Source organism: Gobio gobio (genome assembly GCF_949357685.1).
Source record: "Gobio gobio genome assembly, chromosome: 12".
NCBI lineage: Eukaryota > Metazoa > Chordata > Actinopteri > Cypriniformes > Gobionidae > Gobio > Gobio gobio.
In genome coordinates this window covers 51,510,870-51,533,941 of record NC_137105.1, presented here as the reverse complement: position 1 = coordinate 51,533,941, position 23,072 = coordinate 51,510,870, and the positions used below count along the sequence as shown (strand labels likewise).

General features: G+C 39.1%; 1 protein-coding gene across 1 annotated transcript in view; it reads right to left on the bottom strand.

Moving 5' to 3' along the window:
- Positions 1-23,072, bottom strand: part of scara5 (scavenger receptor class A, member 5 (putative)) — a 39,982-nt gene that overhangs the window by 12,331 nt on the left and 4,579 nt on the right. Inside the window, exons 2-5 of the mRNA XM_079831154.1 lie at positions 21,233-21,357; positions 14,644-14,775; positions 5,002-5,187; positions 1,111-1,599 (exon numbers count right to left, since the gene is read on the bottom strand). Coding sequence (XP_079687280.1) covers positions 1,111-1,599; positions 5,002-5,187; positions 14,644-14,775; positions 21,233-21,347 — 922 coding nt within the window. The 5' untranslated portion in view covers positions 21,348-21,357. The remainder of the gene's footprint in view (positions 1-1,110; positions 1,600-5,001; positions 5,188-14,643; positions 14,776-21,232; positions 21,358-23,072) is intronic.

Here is a 23,072-nt window from a genome sequence, read left to right as displayed (position 1 = left end):
CAAAACCAAACCAATCTATTCAGGCTTTGTCGGTCCCATGATGCCGATCATCAGCTTTCTCTGTCAACTCAGGCTTTGATCCACTTTTCTACTTTTCGCAAGAGAAGCAGCGAAATTGATTTCTCTCTTCTGCAGAATATTACATGATAGAAAATATTACGATTTTAAACAAATTTACACAGCAAGAAGAAAAGAGCTGCGTCTATGAAAGTGGACAACTTTAAGAAAAATCTTACTTAGTCAGTGCAAGTAAACGTTATGAAGTTAGTTTAGTTGATATATAGAGAGAATTGAACATTTCAACTCACATGTAGTCATTTTTATAGCTTTATTTATTGATTTTTAAGCTTATTTGTATGACCTTTATTTAGGCTATTAATATTAATAACTATGTGCCTATTAATGATTGATAAACTAAAATTATACATGTGTAGTTGATTACGGGTATAATAATTACTTAAATTATATCGAAGTCATTCAAAATTATTATTATAATAAAAGCATTGTTAAAAGCCAGACGCTTTAGTCTTTAAAAACCATTTGCTATAGTGACCCTTTAATGTGTAGTAGAAACAGGGGGCGTGGCTTCATTGCAGTAGAGGCGTGTCACTTTGCTCACAGCTGATTGGTCTAATTTCAGTTTGAGATGTCTTATCCAGAACATAACCTGTCCTGGAGCTTAAGTTACGGTGGAGATGAACACTGCTAAAAGCCAAACCATTTTAATGATACCTAAAACCCAGCATTAGCACAAACTAAGCTTAAACATATCTGGCTAGCCAGCTAAACCGGCTTCATGGTATCGGCCCCAGGTGAAGTGAATAACACTGATGATCTCCTGTTAGTGGGTGGGATATATTAGGCAGCAAGTGAACATTTTGTCCTCAGAGTTGATGTGTTAGAAGCAGGAAAAATGGCCAAGCGTGAGGATTTGAGCGAGTTTGACAAGGGCCAGATTGTGACGGGTCAGAGCATCTCCAGAACTGCAGCTCTTGTGGTCTGCAGTGGTCAGTCTCTATCAGAAGTGCTCCAATCAAACAGTTTCAACAACAAATGCACTTTTTCTCAGTAAAATGCTCTATATTGAGACGACAATAAAAAAGCTCCTACCTTGTAATACAGTTAAATTCTTGAGTGCCATGGAGTGCTCCCATTCCTTCAGCCTCAGATCTGCTGTGATGACGTTCAGGATCTCGATCTCACTCCTGATCTGTTCCTCGAGGTGTATTTGTGTGATCCTCATGCTGGTGGCATCATAGGACACGTTTCCAATCCTCTCCTGTAGCTCATAGATCTTCAGCTGGTGCAGACTCACATCTCCACTGAGTGAGTGGTTTAATGTCTGTACTGTCCATCCCACCTCCTCCAGGCGATCCTGTAAAGTCTCTACGTTCACCACCATTGTCTTTAAGATGGCGTCCTGTGTCCGGATGGAGCCCGCAGCGAAGGCTAACTCCTCTCCCAGGCTGCTGCTGTTCTTTTGGCTGGAATGGCTGATCATGGCGAGATGTTCCCAGAGTTGAGCCACAGAGTCCGTGGTGTGCTCGGAGAAAGCCTGAAGATCCTTGATGTCGCGCTCCAAGCCCTGCGCCAGACGCCCTGGACGTATTAGTAACAGAATATTAGTCACACTTGCATTTTTATGTTGACGTTAGACCCAAATAAGTGTTCACGTGGCTCAAACAATACACCATGGGGATAGTAATAAGCAGTGGCAGAATTAGATTTGTATACATGTGGTGGCCAAGGCTACTTTAGGGGGTTTATAGACCATGACAGAATATGTGTTTAATGCTTATCTGTTTTCATTGTTTTGACCGATGTAACATTGTATTCTAATAAATAAACTACATAGCAAAAACTACAAGTGGCTAGTAGGTTACATAAATTTAAAACATTATTGAATACAAGTGAACAGTCAGCCATAAAGTGAGAACAGTGCGGTCACTTTAAGACCAAATGCACAATGTGAATCCAAAATTCGATTTCATATTAACTATGATACTCTAGGGTGACCATATTTTGATTACCGAAAACCTCGGCCCGGCAATGAGATACTCAAATGATACTCGAAGTTTACTCTAAGATGCCTTATTAATTTCAATACATTTTAAGTATTCCCCCATCTGTATGGATAGAAAAAGTGTTATATTAGGGCCAGGACAGGACTTGAAAACGGGACATGTCCTGGGAAAACAGGACGTTTGGTCACCCTATGATACTCGCTATTTTTGGCATCCCTTTATGCATATTTATCCGTTCGAGCGCAAGACGTGCTCTCTGTGTTCACGCTATTGATGAAGCGCCATATGCCGTCGCGTTCTCATGCTCAAGCCGGCAATGCAAAACAGTGAATCTAAATCACCATACAGAGAAAAGGTTCACTTCACGAATGAAAAAAGTGGCATTGATGTGTTTTGCTGTAAAACTGCACAAACGGAAACAAAAAAGCGCAAACAATATAACATCTTTCCATAAACACAGACTTTACACAGAAAGAAAATACTTACATGTCTACACACTCTTCCATGCATCTAGGGTGAAGTCATTATACATCAACAACGTTTTAAGACAAATTGTGTCGTTTAATAGAAAACTATGAATGGCGGTGCAGGATTGTTCACAACTCTGCACTTATGCACGACCCCTTTTATTATTAATCATCTGTTTGACAACTCTCTCTTAATATTAAACGTTAATACATGAACAATGTGCCGCGTCAAAATACACGCTTCTTTCAATAGGAGGTGATATGGAAGTAGCGACTAGCGATCTAAACTTTGGACCCTGGACACCCCTCAGGCTCCAGGGGCAGAGGGAATTAATTAAACAAATCTAAATGCATGGTCCCACTTTATACTGGCTGTAATTACTATGTACTTATCTTAAAGTTAATATTACCCAGCAGGCACAGGATGTAGACTCCAATGTCAGTCAGACTCCAGCGTCAACCCGATTCAATTTGGGTTGACGTCTAAATACAACGTATGTTTCACGTCAAGCTCCAACGTTGGGCAGACGTCGAATTTTGGTTCGAATAAACACCAAAAAAAGGGTTAAATGCATGGCAGTACATTTATTACCAGCTTCACTTATTACTTACCAGACTGACTTTATATCTGTCAGACGTCTACAGAAGCTCTTATTGAGAATTAACTGAGGTTTAGATGTTTTATTGGAATATTTGGTCACCATTATGGGGATCAGTGTTTCATTTAGTTGGCCAGATTGACTCTTGGTTTTTTATGAGAGTTTGTGGTTTTTTAACAGTGTTTACCAAAACACATAATTTGCCAGAAACAAGATGATCAGACGATATAGTTTTCAGCATCATAAAGTTGAATAATTCACTAGTCTTGAAGTGAGTATTTGTTATTATATTCACCAACAATACTTCCTTGCAACAGATCAGACATTCTGAATGTTGCTTTTTAAATACATTATGGGAAACTAAATATTAGACACAGACATCAAGCATCAGTATATGAATCTCAACAATGGTGACATGCGTTTGTGACTGGGAGCCATGAGTTTTATACTATGGTGGCTCCCAGCATGCTTTGCTGCATGAAGCATGATGATGCTGAAAACTATATCACCTGGTCACATTTTCACTTCCTTTTCTTGTCATAACAAACAGTTACATCAGCCAGAGAAAAACGAATGTGAAAAAGTCAAGTCAAACTACCCAACTAAATGAAACGCTGATCCCCATAATGGTGCTGGTGATGCTGTTTGTGGAGTTGTTTAATCCTCCTCCGCTGAGAGATTTCATCTGCTGCCATGCATTTCACCCTTTTTTTTGCAGAATTCAAAATTCAATGTCTGTCTGACGTTGGAGCTTGATGTCAAACAAACGTTGGATTTAGACTTCAACCCGACTTTCATTTTCAAAATAAATATGACGTCTGGTCTGGTCTGACTGACGTTGGATTAGTTGGAGTCCAACGTCTTCCTGACGTCACATTGACGTACTGTGCTTGCTGGGTAGGGACAGGTTTGGAGGTATGATTAGATTTAAAGGTGGGTAAAGGTAGGGTCAACATGTACAGTAACTGCAGAAATTAATTATATATGAAATAAGGGCATTTAAAAACAACAACAACAACCACCAGTGTATGTACGTAAAAATGTGTACATTGTATCAAATGATTAATTTCAATATTATTACATAGTAGTTACAGACACTTTACATAAAGTGGGTCCAAATGTTTTCCATTAAGTCGCTTTGGAGAAGAAACACAAGAACATTTAAATACACATTATTTTGCGGTATCATCAACAGCACTGTTTTTAAATATATAATTTATTGGCAATAGTTTTTTTTTAAAAACACTATCAAAGCATACAATTATCACTCAGGGATGACAAAGTAAATCATTAGCTCAATCAGGAAAGTTAGATAATGTAAGTGTATTTTATAATGTGGTAACTGTAGTGTGTGTGTTCAGTTTTGGATTAGTTCTAGTTCCTGTATCTGTTTCCTTTCTCATTTTCCCACCTTTCCTTGATTCCTGATTATGTTTCGCACCTGTTTCAGTTTCTGTTGATTGGCCTGACTTGTGTATTTAAGGCTTCAGTCCTCTCAGTTCTTTATTTGGTGTTAATCGTCTATATTGGTCGTGTTTAGCTAAACCTTTTCCAAGTGTTTCTTTGTTTGGATTTTCTTTGTTTGCTATTCCACTGTCACAGTATCCTGTATCGTTCGGTGTTGAATGAACTGATTGTTAAAATAAAGTTTATACATTAAAAAGATGTGTTCTGAGCACAATGAATTCAGTCAATTTAAGTTCCTTTGACAAAAAAAGTAATATTTCTAGATATTTTCTAAACAGAAATCTTATATAGACTCAAGAAGATTCTTAAATATTTTTATTTAATATCGTCATCACCATTATTTGATTACTGACTTATTTTGATCTTTCTTTGTAATCATCACTTGTGCACTAGCTGGGTAAAAATAACTTTCTAGACTCTTCTGCTTCACATTTGGGTGGTTACCTAGCATTTGCAGCTGTTCACTATGGTTCTGGAAGAGGCTCTCAAGCTTCCAGATGTTCTCCAGAAGGTCGCTTTGGGAGGGGAGTTGGCTAAGAGATCTCTGCAAGGTCTCCGAGCGCTCTCCCAGACGAGTCACGTTCTCCAGCAGCGCTTCCTCCCTCTGGGAAGATGCATGGGATTTTGATACTGGGAAAGAAAGGAATAAACGTTGAAAAAGAGTTACTTTATATTGACCCAAATCCCACATTGCACAAACTCTAATTATCTGGGCAACTGGATGGTGTTCTCCATCGGTAGCAGCTGCAACCAAACTCGTACATGACTTGAACTAAACTGTTTTGACACTATGTTCAGGAACTGAGAACTCACAGGATTCATTTCCCCCTGGGGTCGACTTACTAAAGTTGAGTCATTAAAGCTATAATGTGCCAGCCAATCACTAAGTGCGCTTCTTGGCACGAGATGATTTGGCAGCCAAATCTTTAACATTTAAGTAGTCTTCTTCAGTGCTTGCTGCAGTTTTTTTATATTCTGACACCATCTTTCTCCTGTGTATTAACTAAAGGCAGGATCACACTACACGACTTTTGGCTGGGTTTTGCTGTCACAGACAGATTTCCAAGTTTGGAGTGTATGTGCACTCTTAAAAATAAAGGTGCCAGGAAGAACCAAAAAGGGGTTTTCACTGCGATGCCATAGAAGAACCATTTTGTGAAAGATTCTTTAATGAACCATTTTTTTTCTAACCATTTTATAGTCTAAAGAACCTTTCTACGCTATAAAAAACCTCATGTGCAATGGAAGGGTTCTTTGGATATTTACGGTTCTTCATGGGAACCTCCTATTCCTCCTATTTTTAAGAGTGTGGCTAATCATTTAATGGTTTGTGTGTAGAGTTCCTATGCATAAAACGCCATTTTTAGAAGAGTTAAAATAGTTTTGAATGAAGGGTTTGCTTTCGCAAGAGATGTGACGTTTTGCATTATTTTGTGTGCATGTTTTCATATTCAGTTGTCAGACACGACTGGAGCTTCAGACGGACCTGGTTCTGTGGTCACATGACACTAAAAGAGCTTTTTGGCAGCAAACACACCAGATGGGATAAAGTCCCCCATGCCCACGGTTAAATACACAACGCTGGATCTTTAATGTTCTGGGACTATTTTTTTTGGTGGAGGTCCTGGACTTCTTGTTCAGATTCATGGCATCACAGATTCTAGCAAATACCAACAGATAAAAACTCAAAACCTGACGCTTCTGCTAGAATCTGATAATGGAACGGATCGTCCATCAGGACAATGATCCAAAACAAGCATCAAAATCAACAAAAAAATGTGTGACTGAGCACAAAATTACCGTCCCAGTCCCTGACCTGAACCCTATAGAGAATGAGTGATGAACTGAAGAGAAGAGCTGGAACCTGAAGGATCTGGAGAGATTTGAGTGTTTCCTGTAGTTGGGCACTTGACCATTGACTTTTTATGCTAGTTTTTCTCTGGCTGTTTTAACAGTGTGTTCAGAAAACACTTTTACTGTGTTAGACAAAGTCGAGGCAGAATAACATCAGATGATGTCATCTGTACTTAATGGTGAAATCATCATACACTCTCCGAAATAAAAAGGTACAAAAGCTGTCACAGGGGTGGTACTTTTACAAAAGGTACACTGTTGTTCCTTTTAGGTAGTTTAGACTGTATAGTGGCCTGATTCACTGATCACACTTGTAACACAGAAGTGTGTTTTAGCTAGCCTGACAAGCCAGACCCACATCAAGGGTCTGGGAACACACCATTGGCTGGGCTCAATCTGAGGGGCGGGATAAACAGTTGTCTTTCAAATTCCCTCTGCACGCAATAGGATAGCGCTACAACCAACCAGAGCAACGAAGAAGGTGAAGCCGAGCTTGTTGATGATTAAACTTTTGCCGTATCCGGTTGGCAAAACTCAGAACACATCTCCTTTTCTTAAAGGGTTAGTTCACCCAAAAATGAAAATTCTGTCATTAATTATTGACCCTCATGTCGTTGGACACCCGTCAGACCTCCGTTCATCTTCAGACACAAATGAAGATATTTTAGTTGAAATCTGATGGCTCTGAAAGGCCTCCATTGGCTCAATGCACTTTACACTCTCAAGACCCTTAAAAGGCACTAAAGACGTCGTTACAAAGTCCATCTCACTACAGTGGTTCTAAAATAACTTTATGAAGCGGCGAGAATAGTTTTTGTGCGCAAAAAAACCCTAAATAACGACTTATATAGTGAGGACCGATTTCAAAACAAGGCATCATGAAGCTTCGAAGTGTTATGAATCAGTGAGTCGAATGAGCAGTTTGAATCGCCAAATTTCAGTAGTTTGGTGGTTTGACACGCGATCCGAATCATGAATCGACTCACTGATTCATAACGCTTCGAAGCTTCATGATGCCGTGTTTTGAAATCGTCATCACTCTGTAAGTCGTTATTTAGGGTTTTTTTGCGCACAAAAACTTTTCTCGCCGATTCATAAAGTTATTTTAGAACCGCTGTAGTGAGATGGACTTTGTAACGACGTCTTTAGTGTCTTTTAAGGGTCTTGAGAGTGTAAAGTGCATTGATCCAATGGAGGCCTTTCTGAGCCATCAGATTTCAACTAAAATATCTTCATTTGTGTCTGAAGATGAACGGAGGTCTTACGGGTGTCCAACGACATGAGGGGAAGTAATTAATGACAGAATTTTCATTTTTGGGTGAACTAACCCTTTAAGAATGACCGCATCAAGCTAGACAAAAACATTAAAACCAACGACTCTCACATGATCGTCACATGCGGCTTGGTTAAACTTGCCTGACACACATCTAGTTTTATTTTAAATTCGACAAATATTCGAAATTCGTATTTTAATTTGTCAGCCCAATTAGTTACTCCTCAACACCGGTTACTTAAAGCCGACAAACCTGATTAAAGCAGCACAGTATATACACAATATATATATAACAGTGTACAGATCACAAGTAAACACGGAATGACAAATTATCAGCTTTAATTCCTCTATTACTATCAACAAAAGTGAAAATACTCATTTTAAACATGTCATATTTGGATATCAGTTTTGACCATGTGAAAACTGGGCACTGCAGTGTGACCATTACTATTTTGGGCAGGAAGTATCCGCCTCATTAAAGTAGCACATGTAGTGCCCTGGCTTATGTTTACAGAATGTCCACATAGTTCAGTCTCTACACAAGATGCCTGGACTTCTGCTCGGTGCATGTTCAGTAATTTAAGCTGCGTGTGAGTCATCTGTTCTAAAACACTTTCTCTGTTTTTCTCAACCCAGACTCTCTTTTCCTTCTCTTGTAGATGTTCCTCCCTCCCATTTTGCTCATATTAAATTTCAAGCAAACAGATGAATGATGTAATGGTGCAGTGAATGACTCATTCAGCTGATGTATGTGTGCATGTGTCTGCCCTGCACTTCAAATACTGAATAATCCTGCAGGCTAGTGTTCCAGGGTTTCTGCACGCCTTGCTTCATGATTCAGATTATATAAGTGGCAAACCAAAACAACTTTAAAATATATTTATACTCTTGTTTTTTGAGGATGAGGGCGACTGGCCCATGTTGGCATTTGCCTAAAGCCCAGTGACGTGGTGTTAAAATATTAGTACACAAACCAAAGAAGGCCACTGAGCTAATATTGGCATTGCTTTGCATGAAAAAGGAAAAAACAAGGAGTCAGGAGTGTCTGGAGTCTGTCGTGCACAGCAAAAAACCCCAGTGTTTATTTGAGTCCACACTCAAGAGTGTTTAAGTAACACTGAAGCGGTGATAAAGTTAATGAGATAATTAAGTGATTAACTAAGTGATGATTGAACATTAGTGATGAACACCTGCTGTTAACAAGACCCACGAAAGGAAATAATCTGCTTTTCCATGTCACCATTATGTTGATCAGTGTTTGCTTTAGTTGGGCTCTTGACCCTTTACCTTTTAGTTTTAGATTGTGATTGTGTAGTTGTAGTAGCCAAACAAACCAAGAGGAAATGTGATCAGGTGTTGGTTATATTTTGACCTAATCATCATGATCTGAATCACTAAACTCACTAGAGCCTCATCTCGGAGTGAGATATACTTTACTGATTACAGCATAAGATCTGGCATTTTCATTACAAACACATTTTTAAGAGTTTTTAAAAACTTTAAACTACTCGATCATTTAGACACATTCAGACATCAAGAATCAGTGTACGAAACTCAACAATGGTGACCAAAACGCTTTTGCAGTGCATTCTGGGTGCACCAATCAAAACTCATCCATGGCTCCCAGCATGCATTGTGGCATGAATAAATTATGAGCTGAATTATCTTTATTTTTACTATTTTATTTAATTTTTTTGCTGTTTTATGTGACTTTTTATTAGCTTGTTTTGTGATGTTCTGAGTTCATCTGTTTATCTAAATATGCTGTTAGTCACTGGTGTTGAGATTCATCTCTTGATGTGTGTGTGTGTGTGTGTGTGTGTGTGTGTGTGTGTGTGTGTGTGTGTGTGTGTGTGTGTGTGTGTGTGTGTGTGTGTGTGTGTGTGTGTGTGTGTGTGTGTGTGTGTGTGTGTGTGTGTGTGTGTGTGTGTGTGTGTGTGTGTGTGTGTGTGTGTGTGTGTGTGTGTGTGTGTGTGTGTGTGTGTGTGTGTGTGTGTCTGTTCAAACATTTATTGTGCAAAATGGTAAAGGAACGCTAAATAAGGAGATATTTATGTCTTGTTTGGACAAGATTTTTTTCTGTTGTTTGTTGTCCATTCTTGTCAATGTACGGTTTGTTTTCCGTGCTCCTATATTTCCTGTGTTCCCTAGTGTTTTGTTTTCATTAATGAACTTACTGATCTAGATCCTCATCTTATTTCTCCACACATCACCTGACGCAAATAAACCAGAGAGTGTTTAGAGGAACAAATGTGTTTATGGATATCGGAGGAATTGTATATATTGCATTATCAAGCTTTCTCTGGTGTCTTTTACATGTGGTTGTTGATGTGAATATTTACAAATTTGTCTAGTACTGTTAAACAAGTCTTGTTTAACAAAAGTTAAAGTGAGCAAACACTGACAATTTCCCCCGCTGGTGCAACCCAATGAGAACCCATTTTAGGCCACAACCCAACTTGTTAAGAACCATTGTTTTAGCTAATCTCCATAAGAAAATTATTAATTCAAAAGCTTTTTTCATAACGCCTTCATAAACAACATGCAAGCAGCACATGTTTTTAATTAACAAGTTTCACAACAGTCATGCTACACGTGAGCATTGCGTCCAAGAACAGTTACTGCGCTGAGCCAATTTGTGCTGTGCAATGCAACTCAATAAAAATACAATAAAAAAGCACTGTAGACCCGTTCATCAACACACAATGTTGCACAATATAGACTTTAAACAAAACAACATAAAATACTTCAGTGAACTACTCACCCATAGCTTGATTCACAGTGACATATGCACAAAGAATCTAAAGCCTAGAATCTATAATTTAAGCAGTTTATAGCTCAAATGTGGTGAAGGGCGGTAATTAAAACAGAGCGTAGAGATGCATAATAGTGTAATAATTTAGCAAACCCAGATGTCTCTGTGTTGATTAAACCAAACATTGCTTATTTGCCATTCCAGAAATGTGGTTTGGAGTTAGATCAGTCGACATTGAGGTAAAAACACGCCAAAGACTTTATATATAAGAAGACATTATGAATTATGAATGGGGGAAAGTGTAACGCTCAATATGGAGAATAAACCCCGCCTTCTAAATGAAAGAGCCAATCGTTTATTACCGTGTCACTATAACTGCCGTTAGAAGCTCCGGTTGCTAAAGAAACAGGTGTTCTGAGACGCATTAGCTTCATCCAGGCTTTTTTCGAGCGTTTAGAAAAAACATTTATAAGTCAAATATGAAATTTAATCGTAAGCGTGGCGAACAATTTTGGAGAATTTGATGTTTCCCCATTCAGAGAGATAGTAGCTGCACTGGCACGCCCAAGAGGCGTTTACAAGATGGCCGCCGAGTGAAATGACTCGTCTTAAAGGGACTTTGGAAATGGATGTTAAGATGGACGCATCCCATACTTCAGAACTTTAGTGAATAAAGATTATAAACCAATCATGGGACAGCTCTTCATACCTCGCTTAAAGGTGCAGTGTGTAATATTTATGAGGATCTATGGACAGAAATGCAATATAATATACATAACTATGTTTTCAGAGGTGAATAAAGACCTTACATAATGAACCGTTATGTTTTTATTACCTTAGAATGAGTCGTTTCTATCTACACACACTGCTGGTCCGCCATTTTGCGTCGCCATGTTTCTACAGTGGCCCTAAACGGACAAACTCCTCTACAGAGCGCTAGTCACTCTCTGCTGTCTCATACGACCACATCTTTGTCCTGTGTCGGCCACCGTAGCTTCTCTATGTGCTTCGAAAGGTAGGGGTGAGCGGTGGACGGCTGCAATTCACAACTTCACCACTTAGATGCCACTAAAACTTACACACTGCACCTTTAATACATCTGAGGTGATTTTACAGATGCCAGATCCTCTAATCGGGATAACTGATCTCGGGCTAATCTGGTTCTTCAAATGAAATTTGCGGATTTTATTAAAATATCTGGATTAAGTTTCTGAGATTACGGTGCATTCTTGTGTTCACTCGAAACCATGATCAGCAATGCAGCGATTGGCTGGCGGCACGACAGCAACAAAGAACATCACAAAACATGACGAAAAACTTGCATATCTGGACCTTTACAAGGAAACAGCCAAGCGACCAAAACGACATAAAAGTTATAATGGTTACACTTTATTTTAAGGTGTCATTGTTATCGTGTAATGATATATTTAAGTACTGAGTCATATTGGTAACACTTTATTTTAGGGTCGAATTCTCACTGTTAACTAGTTGCTTATTATCATGCATATTACTATTGTCTGTTTATTAGTACTTATAAAGCACATATTAATGCCTTATTCTGCATACCTTAATCTAAACTTAAAGGGTTAGTTCACCCAAAAATGAAAATTCTGTCATTAATTACTTACCCTCATGTGGTTGGACACCCGTCAGACCTCCGTTCATCTTCAGACACAAATGAAGATATTTTAGTGTAAATCTGATGCTCTGAAAGGCCTCCATTGGCCCAATGCACTTTACACTCTCAAGACCCTTAAAAGGTACTAAAGACGTCGTTACAAAGTCCATCTCACTACAGCGGTTCTACAATAACTTTATGAATCGGCGACAATAGTTTTTGCGCGCAAAAAAACCCTAAATAACGACTTATATAGTGATGACGATTTCAAAACACGGCCTCATGAAGCTTCGAAGCGTTATGAATCAGTGAGTCGAATCATGATTCGGATCGCGTGTCAAACTACTGAAATTTGGCGATTCAAACTGCTGATTCGACTCACTGATTCATAACGCTTCGAAGCTTCATGAGGCCGTGTTTTGAAATCGTCATCACTATATAAGTCGTTATTTAGGGTTTTTTTGCGCGCAAAAACTATTGTCGCCGATTCATAAAGTTATTGTAGAACCGCTGTAGTGAGATGGACTTTGTAACGACGTCTTTAGTGCCTTTTAAGGGTCTTGAGAGTGTAAAGTGCATTGAGCCAATGGAGGCCTTTCAGAGCATCAGATTTACACTAAAATATCTTCATTTGTGTCTGAAGATGAACGGAGGTCTGACGGGTGTCCAACGACATGAGGGGAAGTCATTAATGACAGAATTTTCATTTTTGGGTGAACTAACCCTTTAAGTAATTTTCCTCTCATGAATAAATCTCACATGTGTCTATATTATGATAGACTACACAACATTATGATATTATTTTCGAATTATCATTATTTAAAATGATTATTGTCCCTGGTTCACTAGGGTACTCTTGGAGGAAAGTAGAAGTGGCTGGGACAGACTTTAACTACCACCTCAAAAGATGCAATCTAGTCCTGTTTACATGAAGTAAGCCGCTCCGCAGCTCACGGACCTGTTGCTATGACAGCAACTCCGGTATGAGCTTTGAAGAACCTAACAATCCTGGATCATGTCAAACCGTAAACAGTGAAGTCCAGATAGCGGAGTAATCCACGTACGAAGAGCAGGCCCGGCACTTACAAAGGGAATAAATGCATAAATCTCAGTGGTATCTTGGGTTCATTGGGGGTCGGCCCATATAAGCACTCAACCCTCGACGAGTGTCCTGCTGTGGGACAGATTAAATAGTTTTCTGTGCTCTAAACTCAGGGTCGTCCTGGTCATGTGTTACAGCAACTGCTCCAAATGTTGTTCTGAAGAACCCCAAAGTTTAGTACAAATGGCTTATGTTTAATACGATCCCTTATCATGTCAGTTCTACCTTAAAAGTTTGTGAAAAGTTACTTAAAACCGGTAAAATGGTGATGTCCTGATTATCATTATCTTTTAACCCTCTGGGGTTCTTCATTTATGGGTCACACTCAGGACCTTCGGGTCAAAAATGACCCGGAGGGCGGGATTAAGATAAACAATATTTGCGTAAAATCAATGAAATATATTTTGGTTCAAAAATATTTTTTCTTGTCTTTTTTGGTGTTTTGAGATAATTTTATGATTTATAATGAATATTTATGCAATAATTATGACCCATTTTTTCCCATTGAATATAATAAAAAATGTATATATATATATATATAATTTTTTTATTAAAGCTGTATTTCATTTTAGAGTCAAGCCTAGGCCTCATGAAAGCAATTTTTAAACGAGATCGGTGCACATTGAGCATTTTTATCACACAATAGCACATTTTTACTACTATAGTGGATCTTGCGTTTTATAAAATTTTATAAATTACATCGTAGCTTCATTGGAATGTTCCGAAACTTGGTGACTTTATTGGTACTTGGTATATGAACACCCAAAAAAATGGGGACAGATTTTGAAAAGTCTAAGTGGTCGTAAAAAAAATAGTCACACTCAGGACCTTTGGGTCAAAAATGACCCCCATAGGAAATCAATGGGAAATTGGCAAAAATATGAAAATACAGAGGTTTTTTTGTGCATACAATCTACAAATCAGCCAGGATGCAGAAAAAAGGACTCAACATTGAAGGGGTGAATCTCTAAAACATCAAGAGTGCAAAACAGACAAAAAAACTCACACACACACACTTATACACACAAAAACACACACACACACATTTTTTTTTACGACCACTTAGATTTCTAAAATCCTGTCCCCAATTATTTTGGGTGTTCATATACCAAGTACCAATAAAGTCACCAAGTTTCGTACCATTCCGATGAAACTACGATTTTTAACATTTTTTATTTTAAAAAATTTGGGTCAGAAATGACTGAAGAGCCCCAGAGGGTCAAACAAAACCTATTTTCTATTGCCTTCTATTGTCCTATTTTCTATTGCCTAAAGTACACTGAGCATGTTTTTAACTCTCAAATATATTTTTAAATGTTTTACTTATTACTTCAGACAGGATCATTTTGTTTCTTTTCTCCTTTTGTTTCAAGTCTGATTACACTAAAAAAGTATAAAATTATGCAAAACATGTGAAATAAACCGGCCCAACACAAGGTCAGGGTTCAGAAAAAAGAGAAAGATGAAGAGAGAAAGATGCCTACCTGCTATGCAGAGGCCAAATATGGTGAGCAGCACCAGAATATAAAGGGACACAATGGCATATTTGATTGCAGTGAAGGAATCCAACTGACCACAGCACTTTTCTGTCTTTCTCCTGTACTTTGATGAACCTACTGTGAGAGATAAACACGGATCAACAGGGAGTTTAGAAAGGAAACACACAGACTTTAAAGCAGGGACTGGGGAGGTCAATCCAGTTTAAAGAGACTCAGCTTGGCTCCATACTACAATTTTGGCTTTGGTACGATACCAGAACCTGTACTGTAGGTGACTAAGCAGATTCAATAGACAACTGAATATAAACTAACCATTTGTGCCCACATTTTTCTGAATGGTTTCATGCATATAGTCATGTTAATAGTGTCCTATGTGAACATGTTCTGCATTTATTTTCCACAAGTTTTTTTTTCTTGAAAATCGTATTTGAATGTTGGCAAATATGTTGTATGCATCCCTTCAATGTCAAACTTGACTAGGATGAGAACATTTGGCATCTAACTCAAAATAACTGCTTTCAACAGATCAATCTTTATTCATAAACACATTTATTATGTATAAAAGTCGAAGAACATTCGATGCAAACTCAAAAAAGCTGCATCTATCTTATAATCTATATGAAAACACAACAAACAACAAATACATTTGTCTGAAAGTGGTGGAACATGCAGGACAAAGTGCAGCCATTAAGTTCAAAAAGTTAAATTAATATAATGACGAAAAAATTACATCTATATAACAAAAATAAATATATAAATAGTCCCATAGTATTCAAAGGCTGACTGTAGTAGGGGATTTCATATAATAATGTAAATGTAAAATCATTATTTGTCTGAATTTCCACATTATAATGGAATCATAAGCTACTAGTCATAAAATGAATTCGGGTCCTTGACCGATTAGAATGAAATGCATCCAAACTGGCCCTTTTTTTGGCCCTTACAAGACATAATTTCATAAAATATTATATTTTTCCTTATCGAATTAACCCTCTGGTGCTCTTCGGTCATTTCTGACCAGAAAATGTTCTGTTTTGAAATGTTAAAAATCACAGCTTCATCGGAATGATATGAAACTTGGTGACTTTTCTTGCATTAGGTTTGTAAAAAAAAACACAAAAGAATTGGGGTCATGATTCGAGCATGCTAATTGGTCGTAAAAAAAAAAAGTAGCATTCATTGTCTTCGGTCATAAATGACCGACCACAGGAAATAAATGGGAAATTGCCAAAAACACAAAAATTCTCAGAATATTTGTGTACAATCTACAAATCGGCCACAATGCTGAAAAAAAGTACACAGCAGTAAAGGAGTGACACTCTAAAACATCAAGAGTGTGATATTGACACATCTTTTTGACTAAGTGTACAAAAAACTATAGATCTGTTGTAAGAATTGTTTTGTTTGGATGATTCTAGAGACCTTCACGATTATGTAGATGTATATATATCAACAAAAAATACTTATTAGTAACATGAAAATAACCTTTCTTTGGGAGGGTTTGCCTTCGTTATGCTTCCTGGAAGTAGGGGTAGGAAGTGGCAGTCTCATGTGACAGGAAGGAAGTTAATACCTTTATTTTCTCTTGAAATCCTTTATTTGGTTGTTTTCTTGCGTGTCATTGAGATATAAAACATGGAAACTATCTAGAAAAATACTTACAAAAGGAAAATGACAACTATACACTAGTAACAGTGCGAAATAAACACGAATGAGCTTCTGAACGTGTGTTAAAGATACAGGACAACTTACCGAAATCCGTATCGTCACGTAGAATTGCTCAATCAGTGTTTCAACTGCAGAAAGATGTCAGTAAAACGGCTTGTAAACAATAACGTCATATTTTCCTCACAAAAACCATATCCAGTGTCCATAAACCAGTTAGTCAGCTAGAAAAATTAACTTAGCATTTTGCTCATTATTTGCACCACATTACATAGACATTGTCAATGTTCTTCAATATTTAATGCATACGTATGAATAAATCTGGCAAGTTTTTATTAAAAAAACGAATTGGAGTAGAATTATGATTATGTAATTGTAAAGTTAATATTATAAGTTTATTATTATAAAAAAACACATAGTGTCATTTAAGTGTTTGTATGTTCATTTTTACCTTCAATATTAGTAGGCTAATGTAGTATCAACTGACTCCCATAGTTTACAACATTAGTTTGTTTTCCATGTATTAGACCCATATCCAAAACAATCAATATTGAATTGAATCCAAACTAATCGAAAATCGAATTGTGAAATTTGTGTCAATACCCAGCCCTAAGCGAAATCATGATATTGTACCATTTAAAATGCGTAGTAAAGCTTCCGGGTTCTACATCAGAACGCAGACTCGCCATTGGCCGACGCTGTTCACGTGAGCAGTGATGCGTGTGATGATGACGCAGGAGCTGGCCAATAATGAGGCGTCATTCTGACGTAGAACTAAGAGAAGAAACTGTTGAATAAAGTCGTTATTTTTGTTTGTTTTGCACACTAAAGTACTCTCATCGCTTCATCACGTTAATGTTGAACCACTGGAGTCACATGACAATTTTAACGATGCGTTTACTTCCTTTCTGGCCCTTGAAAGTGTTCATTAAATGGTAGTCTATGGAGGGTCAGAGAGCTCTCGGATTTCATCAGAAACATCTTCATTTGTGTCTGAAGATGAACGAAGGTCTGACGAGTTTGAGCGACATGAGGAATTAATGACAGAATTTACATTTTTGGGTGAACTAACCCTTTAATGTGTCTGGAGGAGAGGAATAACACAAAGAAATGTCAGATTCACTCAGTATTACTTCACTATTCTAATTACTTCAAACTGATCTAATTCACTATTATCTCAATTACAATTAAGTACAAATTAAGTGTATTCAGCTATGTTGTAGCAAAAGGAAATTCGGTTCACTCTGCGGCCATATTTGCGAGGCCTCCGGGCAACTATTCCTGGAATCTCAAAAACTGCTTGCCGAACTCACAATTAAGTAACATATTTTAAATCAGCAACAAAATCTGACACAAACTGTCCCAGAAATGTTGTTTCTTATGCCAAATAGCGTTAAAAAGGCCTATTTTTCAGGCTAGACGAGCCAATGCCGGAGCTACTAACAGCAGCTGCAGTGATGCAATGACTTTACCAGTCAGTGATTGGCTCTTTTACTTTAGAAGGCGGGACTATTCCGCCATATTGGGCGTTGCACTTTCTCCCATTCATGAGTAATAAGAGTGAACCGTCTTTCTATATCTATAGACTTTGGTTGTAGTCACTAAAACAGTCCAGTACTTACACCTGGGATGGCATGAGGGTGAGTAAATGATGAGGGAATATTTACGAAAAACCCTTTACAGACTGAACGCCTCGATCCCCACTCACTCGTGTTATATGACAGATCCAGTAAAGTGAGTGATGGTGGCATTTCCTGCTTTGAATAAATCTATGGGGATGGAACCACATGAGGGTGAATAAATACACTGCAAAAAACACTGGGTTAAAAACAACCCAAGTTGGGTTGAATTATGAATGGGTTGTTTTAACGTTTGCTTAAAACAACCCAATTGCTGGGTTTGTCCATTTTCAACCCAGCTTGGGTTGTTTTTAACCCAGTGTTTTTTAGAGTGTAGCAACATAGCAACTAACACATAACACGTGATACACAAACCCTGTGCTTAAAGTAGAAAAACACGAATCAAATGTTACTCCAGTAGAAGAGAGGCTTCTAGTGCGACACAAGATAGTGTTGTGAACTTCTGTTGTTTCTTGAGACCAGGAGACGTCGGGATCACACAGAAGTGATTCTTTTAATGAGAACTCTGTGCTGCAGGTCGTCCGAAAACAGTCGGATTTAACAGTACAAAAAAATGCAATTTATCTACATTTCAGGGGGAGGGGTTATACAGCAGAGGAGGAGACACTCTGAACAATACAATGCAAATGTTGTATAGGTAAAAAGGACACACCCTACATAACTGTGTCTCTCTTCCAGATTCAATCAGTGCCATTCAAATGCATAGATGCTAATCCAATCACTCAGGCAGTATTGCTCTAAACTTTGTCATGGTAAATAGTCAGGAAGTACATAAAGACAAAAGACTTAATGTCTCAAACACTTACACAGCCTGACGTAATCTCCTTAGAATTTCCTCAAGTTTACTTCAAAATGTAAAACACAAATATAGATAATGTTTTCAGTTATATTCTATTACATTGGGACCTAGATATAACAATGTATACATTTGTAATCCCACAATAGACCTAATATAGGTTAGAGTTTAGTCTGACATTATTATGAATGATCGCACACTTTTACCATATTATCCTGGATCTTGGCTCATTTGAGCGGGACAAGACTAAATCAAGTGTTTATTGTTAACTTAATATTTGGGTTCAAATATACAGAAGATGCTGGAAAACTGAAGGATTTGAGGATTTTCTGAAGAACGCTGGTCAGTTTAACTGATCAGGACAAACAACAGACTCCAGAACAACCATCACAAAACACACACACACACACACACACACACACACACACACACACTTGTTGGGTTTTCATGTTTTATGGGGACTTTCCATAGGCGTAATGGTTTTTATACTGTATAAACTGTATATTCTATCCCCCTACACTGCCCCTGCCCCTAAACCTACGCATCACACACACACACACACACACACACACACACACACACACACACACACACACACACACACACACACACACACACACACACACACACTGCCCCTGCCCCTAAACCTACCCATAACAGGAGACATTCTGCATTTTTACATTTTCAAAAAACATCACTTAGTCTGATTTATAAGATGTTTTCCTCATGGGGACCTAAAAATGTCCCCACAAGGATGAGGATTTTGGATATTGCCATCTTTGTGTGGACATTTTGTCCCCATAACGTAGGGATTACCAGTCCACACACACCCACACAGCCGTGGATCATCAGGGAACGACACACCCGCACACACACACACACACACACACACACACACACACACACACACAGCCGTGGACCATCAGGGAACGACACACACACACACACACACACACACACACACACACACACACACACACAGCCGTGGACCATCAGGGAACGACACACACACACACACACACACACACACACACACACACACTCACACACACACACACACTCACACACACACACACACACACACAGCCATGGACCATCAGGGAACGACACACACACACAACCATGGATCATCAGGGAACGACACACACACACACACACACACACACACACAGCCATGGACCATCAGGGAACGACACACACACACACACTTACACACTCATACTCACACACACACAGCCGTGGACCATCAGGGAACGACACACACAACACACACACAGCCATGGATAATCAGGGAACGACCGACACACACAACACACACACTGCCTTGGATAATCAGGGAACGACCGACACACACACACAAACACACACACACACACACAGCCATGGACCATCAGGGAACGACACACACACACTCACACTCGCTCACACACACACACACACACACACACACAGCTGTGGATCATCAGGGAATGACACACACACTCACACACACACACACTCACACACACACACACACTCGCTCACACACACACACACACACACACACACACACACACACACACACACACACACACAGCCGTGGATCATCAGGGAATGACACACAGGATTAAGAATCAAGGGTTCACTTCATACACTTTTGAAATTGATTTGTCTTGTGGTCTTTATGTAAACATCTTTTATGTAAAATATCTTATTCAGGACAGCACTAAATAAAACATAACATGCATTTTGTGTGTATGATCCCTCTTATTTTGTCCAAATGATTCACATTTTCACGCTCTTCTGATTGGCTGTGATTGATCTACTTTTAAAGCTTTACTATCAAATGTACTGTCAGACCACTGTACATGTTGATGCTCTTTGCGAATATAGGCGTATGTATTTTTGCACGTACTAAACTAAATGGCTGTTATAGCATCTATTTGCACATTTTTATTTTTTTACACAATGTCTAGAACTTTTTATTTGAAATTTGAATGTCTTCTATATTTATGACTGTGTATTTGAATGTTGGTATGTCATGTGTAATTTCATGTCGGCTTGTGCTCTGCGCCTTATCTTGGCCAGGTCGCGGTTGCAAATAAGAACCTGTTCTCAACAGATTTACCTGGTTAAATAAAGGTAAAATAAAATAAAATAAAAAAATCTGCTGTGGTCAGACTTTGCTTGTTGCTGGGATCTTATCGCTGGTCAGCACACAGTGTTAGAGAGACTGGAGCTGTGAGGCTACTACATTTTCTCAAACTTTCTTGAGGAATAGGACAACACAAAGTGGTCAGTAATTAGCAAATATAGCAGGTCTGATTGAGGTTCGACAGCCATTTTGAGCTCTTCAGGGACAATATGACAGAACAGTCATGATCAGAACCGAAAGAGAAAGATTTCCCAGACAGACCAGCCACACAGAGAGAGTTAGACACAGAGGATGTGCTTCGGTAATAACTCTGACTGATGCTGTGAGGAAGATCCATACCTTCTTCACATAGGTTGAGTTTGGACAGATTCATCCCATCATAGCCCTCCTCATAAAACGAGCAGTTGTCCCGGTCTTCACTGCTGGTGGTCAGATACATCGCCTTATTCTCCATTCACAACCCACTGGAAAATGACAAACAAATGGTAAAAGAGAGATTAATTAGAGGACAGAACAAGCTGTGTCAGTCACAGCTGCAAATGAAGAGGAGAGACGGCTCTAACTGCAGCAGTTTTTATTTTATTAAAGGTGAACTATGTAACATTTTTTCAGTAAAATATCCAAAAACCACTAGGCGAGTTTTATATATTGTGTTCAGTCGAGTACTTACAATATCCCAAATGTTTCCAACTATTTGTAAATCGTGAGATGCTCTTTAACCCGAGGAACCGGGACGTGTGAGGGCGTGGCCTGTCGATGACATCATATCTGCGTTCCCCTCGGTTTCTGGTTTTATTCTGCAGAAACGCTTTACTCTCACTGCAGTGTGAACAAGTGTCATATCAGCGGCCTAGAGAACACACAGAGTAACGCCATCCCATCATCAACACACTCAGATGAGTCTAATATGATCAACAGAGCTGCGTTACCTCACACTCATTTACATTTAGTCATTTAGCAGACGCTTTTATCCAAAGCGACTTACAAATGAGAGCAAAAGAAGCAACTAGAACAGTCAAGGGCAACAGTATGCAAGTGCTGTAGCAAGTCTCAGTTAATCTAGCTCAGAACACACAGGACAGGTTTTTCTTATTTTAATAAATTAGACAGACAGAAAATGAATAGAATGATAAGTGCTATTCTCGATCGGTCAGGTGTTGCTGGAAAAGATGTGTCTTTAGGCGTTTTTTGAAAATGGCTTCAGACTCGGCCGCACGAATTGAGATCGGCAGGTCATTCCACCAGGTGGGAACGGTCCAGGAAAAGCTCAGTGAGAGCGATTTCATGCCTCTCTGGTATGGCACCACAAGGCGTCGTTCACTAGCAGAACGCAAGTTCCTGGAGGGTGTGTAAGTCTGAACGAGCGAGTTTAGGTAAATTGGTGCAGAGCCAGTGGATGTTTTGAAGGCGAGCACCAGTGCCTTGAATTTAATGCGAGCGGCTATTGGTAGCCAGTGCAGACTGATGAAGAGACTGATGAAGAGACTGATGAAGAGACTGATGAAGAGACTGATGAAGAGACTGATGAAGAGACTGATGAAGAGTCTGATGAAGAGAGGCGTGACGTGTGCTCTCTCCGGCTCATTAAAGACCAACCTCGCCGCTGCATTCTGGATCAGTTGCAAGGGTTTGACAGTGCATGCCGGAAGGCCCGCTAGAAGAGCATTACAGTAGTCCAGTCTGGAGAGAACAAGAGCTTGGACCAGTAGTTGTGTGGCATGATCTGATAGGAAGGGTCTAATCTTCCTAATGTTGTAAAATGCAAATCTACAGGATCGGGTTGTTGCAGTAATGTGGTCAGTGAATTTTAGCTGATCATCAATCACAACCCCAAGATTCCTGGCTGTCCTGGACGGAGTTATGGTTGATGAACCTAGCTGAATGGAGAGATGGTGGTGAAGTGCTGGGTTGGCAGAGACAACAAGTTCTGTCTTTGCAAGGTTAAGTTGAAGGTGATGTTCCTTCATTCATGTGCGGAGGAGTGGAAGTGGCGACTGTGGCATAATAAAAGTCCCGCCGGCGACTGTGGCATAATAAAAGTCCCGCCGGCGACTGTGGCATAATAAAAGTCCCATTGGCGACTGTGGCATAATAAAAGTCCCATTGGCGACTGTGGCATAATAATAGTCCAGCCGGACGACTGTGGCATAATAAAAGTCCGCCGGCGACTGTGGCATAA